Consider the following 5,345-nt stretch of genomic DNA (forward strand, 5'->3'; position numbering starts at 1 on the left):
TGATGTAGACTCAACAACTTCTACCTTCATATCTTTCTCTTTCTCTAACTCAGCAACCAGTGCTATGGACCCTCCTTTCTTCCTTCCTTTCTCCATCCTCTCATCTTGCTCTATTTCAAGCTCATATGTTTTCAGGATGCCATACAGTCTCTCCAAGGTGAACTCCTTGTAATCCTGTGAATTTCTCAATGAGACTGTCATTGGCTTCCACTCTTTTGGAAGAGGTCTAAAGAACTTGAGATTAGAGTCTTTTGTTTGATAGACTCTTCCATGCAACTTCAGAGCATTTAGTAGTTTTTGAAATCTACTAAAAATATCAGTGAGAGATTCATTGTCTTCACGATGAAAGTACTCATATTACTGAATTATCAGCTGCATCTTATTTTCCCTTACTTGCTCAGTACCATCACAAATAATCTGGATAGTGTCCCAAACCTCTTTAGTTGTTTTGCAGTTAATGATGTTATCAAACATATCACCATCAACTCCATTGAACAATATATTCATGACCTTCTTGTCTTTCCCGACTTGCTCAATATCAGGGTCTGAGCATTCATGCCTTTTGGAACAGATGGCTTATTGCCAGTTGCAGCTCTCATTGGTACATGAGGACCTCTCTCTATGCAATCCACATAGGCCTCATCTTGGGAAAGAAGATGTAGGTGCATCTTCACCTTCCAGTGGTGATAATTATCTTTGTCCAAAAAAGGGATTTTAACTCCAACATCTGTTCATCTTGCTGTTTGTTGTGATCTTTACACTCTTTGTACTTCAAGAGCTTGCTCTTATACCAATTATTATTCCTTAACAATACAACAAAAATTATAAAAGGGGGGTTGAATGTAATTATGGCTTCTTTTTCTAGATTTTTAAAACAGTTCTTACTTAATAATATATAAGTATTTGATTTGCAGAGTGCGGAATAAATACTTTATATGAATCAAAACACAGAGTAATAAAAACACACAAGCTTTTAAAACTTTCTGGTGGATTTGAAAGTTTCCACCTTATATATATATATATATATCGAATGAGAACCCTGTGAAGCTTGATTAGCTCACAGCTGCTTACAAGTATGAATAACTAAACTTACATAGAAATGCTACAGAATACAACTTGAAAATGTTTCTCTGAAAATGTGTGTGCTTAGTTCGATAATTGTTCTACTTGCTACACTTGATTTATATATCACCAAGTTTACATGACAATAAGACAAGATAATAAAACAAAACATATCTAGTCTAACTCCATGCTACTTCACTACTCTATTCCAGCATCTTTGAATATCTTCATAATAGCATAAAAGTGGTAATGCTTCTTTGTTCTCAAATTCCTGCTAAACAGGCTGCGACATTCCTTTTGCAAACACCCAACGCATGTGTGTGTTGTCACTGTCAACAGATATTTGAATTTGATCATCCGTCGGGTATATGCTTATCATCCGTCGGGTAGCTTTGTTGATCATCCGTCGGGTAGCTTTGTTGATCATCCGTCGGGTAGCTATTTGTCACTTGACTCCATTTCATTTATACAGAATTACAAGACATCTCATATTTACAATTAATCAACCTATTCTGCATATCCACTAGTAGTCAACATGACTCATATGCTCCTACATAATCTATACAAAGTTGTTTGCAGAAATGTGCTACCATACTTATTATTACATAAGCTACTCACTCGATGGATGTCAAATCATCATTCGTTGGGACTATATTGAATCATCCGTCGGAACTATATTTAATCATCCGTCGAGTGCTACAAAATTCACTAAGTTCACAACATATTACTAACACAAATAATTCCATATTTTATCCAACTCATTCACTTTAATTTAAATCTAAAGTGGACCTCTTTGCACTCTATTTTAGTTATTTGATTATGTGGCAAAGATGACTATAGTCATTCTTCTTCTCAAATATAAGACCAAATATTTATTTATGCATTTATCCATCAATGTCTAGCAATGCATTGGAGTTGAGTTTTATAATTTTAGTCATATATTATAACTATAAGATTAATATAAGTATGTATTGGACTTGCCATTACATTCTCCCAGACACATATCAGCACTTTGTGTCCATTTTCTGAAATGGGTGTAGTTCTGATTGTTTTAAAACAAGTCTTTTCAAAACTTTTATAAAGTATAGAATATGAGCATCACTTACCCACCACTTCCCTGGATTCTTATTAGATATTATATCCCTACATTCTTGATATCACATACTAGTTCTACGTCCCTTATAACATCACACATTGTTAATAATAAGAGTATGCGTAGCATTTATAGATACAAGTTAGCTGTATCAAATTGTTATCTTTTTGGAACTGACATGTGATAGATTGTTGGATACGATATGAATTCGTATTTCAACTCGATTTCAATTTTAAACGCATCGAGTCGAATGTTTTGACGAACTGAGTTCTTTGTTATATGAAATATGTGATATGTGCCTTATGTATTTACGTGTTATGTAAATTGTGAGTCCACGTGTCTTTTAAACTCTTAATGATTAAAGGTGATCCTTATCTGTTATTATCGTGTGGGTAGACGATAACGATAAACGTATAATAGACAATTATATATTGTCGATTAATTAAAATAGTATCTTTTATGATAGATACATATAGTTCGAGACGTGCAAAGCCAAAAAGTGATAGTAAGAGTAAAGCCTGATTATGTATGGTAATGAGACGAGTGGATACAGAGTAGAGGTGAACATAGAATGGTGATTGAAAGTTAGAAAGCGGGTCAATTGAGGCAAGTATTTCTTCCCTATTCTAAATCCAAAATAGTTAAATATTTTATATTTCGCTGCAATAAATCTTGATTATGCAATGTTCTGCTTTTTAAATCTTTACTTTTTTTGGGGTAAAACAATGTTCATATCAAAATTGATGTTATTTGCTATTGTGACCATAACCAACTAGATTATTTACATGGTGTGATCGTGCCCTTAGTTATAAATTTTTCTTGAACATCAATTGGAAAAACAATGCAAGCTTCTAAAATTGTGGCTAGACTCTTAATCAAAATTAGGTGGACAGTAAAATCTAGTGTGCATTATTATACATAAGTGGAAGCCCGTATTACCTCAGCACCTGATTTACAGGTGAAGTACAATGGCGAATGACTTTTTTGGATTTATAATTTCTTTTCTAGATTTAAAACTCTTTCCAAATTACTTTTTGACCTTTCTTCTACGATTATTCAACAATGTTGTATCTAAAAAAGTATTATTTGTTATAATTGATTGTAATTTTTAAGTCAATGATAAAATAGTAAAGCTAGTCTTAGGAGTAGAAATTTTGACAATGCATTGAATATTTTTGTTCTTCAATTTGGCTATAAATACATGGCCTTGGTGAATGTAAAATTTGCACCAAGCATCCTAATATATGCTCTCTATCTCCCTCCAATTATTATTATTTCCCTCTCATATTTAGTAGCCCCTTCTAAAATATTAAAGCTAGTATATTACAACACATTATCAGCACGAAGCTCTGCCGAAACTGAGAAGGTATAATTTTAATTTAAATATACATATATATGAGTAGACATGGTTACACCCTCTACATATAATTCAAATATATATAACCGGAGTAGACGTGGTTACACCCTCTACTAATAATTTAAATATATATGGCTGAGCACCGCCTATTAAAATTATTTTACGGTACCATTTAATTTTGGGTAATACAGAAGTATAGTGGGAACCTTAATTTATAAATTGCATACTTATCGGATAATAATATTTTGCCCCTAACTAACTTATGCAGGATTGTCCATTTTAACTTATTATTGGTCGGAGATAACCTGCAAACGCAGACGTCCGTATGGCGGGTGAAAATCCATTTATCATTTTATATATAGATCTGTTTATAATATCAATGATAATAATGATATATACATTGATTATTGCGTACTTGTTAATGCACCCGATTAACTAGGATTTTATGTAATATTTACATTGATGAATTAAGATTTAATAATTTTCGTGTTAATTCAGATTTGGTATGACAAATATTACAAGCTTGTCGTTCATTTCCTTGGACATTTCTGGTGATAATTATTTATCATGGGTACAAGATGTAAAGTTGCACTTGGGTTCAAAGAAATTAAACGATACAATAAAGGCAGAAAATAAATCCATGGCCGAAGAAAACTTTACCTCTATAATTTTTCTCCGACACCACATGCATGAAGATTTAAAATCTGAGTACTTAGAAGTCGAGGATCCCTTTATTTTATGAGAAAATCTAAAGGATAGGTTCGATCACCAGAAACTAGTTTATCTACCTGCAGCTGAAAATGATTGGGCTAATTTAAGACTTCAGGATTTTAAGAGTGTCCGAGCATATAGCTCTGCTTTGTTCAAAAAATGTTCTAGGCTTATTATGTGTGGTGAGAAAGTTACGGAAAAAAGAAAAATCGATAAAACACTATCAACTTTTCACCCCAACAATATCAACTTAGCAGAGATGTACATGGAACGCAAATTTACTAAGTTCGGGGATCTTCTATCAACTTTCCTCGTTGCTGAACAAAATCATGAATTGGTGATTAAGAATCATCAATCCCGTCCAATAGGATCTGCCCCATTACCTGAAGTAAATAACATGTCATTCCAACAGAATGTACATGGAAAAGGGTATAGAGGTGGGCGGTGCCAAGGGCGGTACCGTGGACGAGGTCGGAGCCACGGGCATTTTCGTCCATATAACAACTCTGGTCATCGGAAGTGGCAATCTGAATCACAGAGTAAAAGAAAGGCACCACGAGGAGGAAAAACTGAAAATGTTTGCTATAGGTGCGGCATGGATAGGCATTGGACACGTAATTGTCATGCCCCTGATCATCTTGTTAAGTTATACCAATCTTCTCAAAAATCAAAAGAGAAAATGGTAGAAACAAATTTCGCCAACAATAAAATAGATGATTTCCCGAGAATCACAACTGGAGGAATAAGCATTAATGGTCTGAATGAACCTAACGAAACTCCCATATGGGAGGCTGAAATTTAGTTTCATATATTACTATAGTAGTGTTTATTGTGTGCTTTATTTTGTTTGAACTATGTAGTGTGTTATGTTCTTATCAAATAAATTATGTTTCTTAATTATATACAGAATGGATTCTGAAGATATATGCATTGCTGATTGTGGTACAATTCATACAATTCTACATAACCGAAAATATTTTACCCAAATAACCAAAACCAAAGCTCAAGTCGGAACGATTTCCGGCGTATCTAATATAATCGAAGGTTTTGGAAAAGCTAGTTTTATCCTCCCTAATGGTACCCATATACACATTCCAAATGCATTATATTCTAGTAAGTCTA

At 33.5% G+C, this 5,345-nt stretch overlaps 1 protein-coding gene across 1 annotated transcript; it reads left to right on the plus strand.

Moving 5' to 3' along the window:
- The first annotated feature begins 4,482 nt into the window (after window positions 1-4,482).
- LOC141696282 (uncharacterized) lies at window positions 4,483-5,025 on the plus strand. Its single transcript, XM_074500441.1, has one exon. It carries the CDS (start codon window positions 4,483-4,485, stop codon window positions 5,023-5,025), a length of 543 nt encoding a protein of 180 aa, XP_074356542.1.
- The last annotated feature ends 320 nt before the right edge of the window (window positions 5,026-5,345 follow it).

This window comes from Apium graveolens, chromosome 11 (genome assembly GCF_009905375.1).
Source record: "Apium graveolens cultivar Ventura chromosome 11, ASM990537v1, whole genome shotgun sequence".
Lineage (NCBI taxonomy): Eukaryota > Viridiplantae > Streptophyta > Magnoliopsida > Apiales > Apiaceae > Apium > Apium graveolens.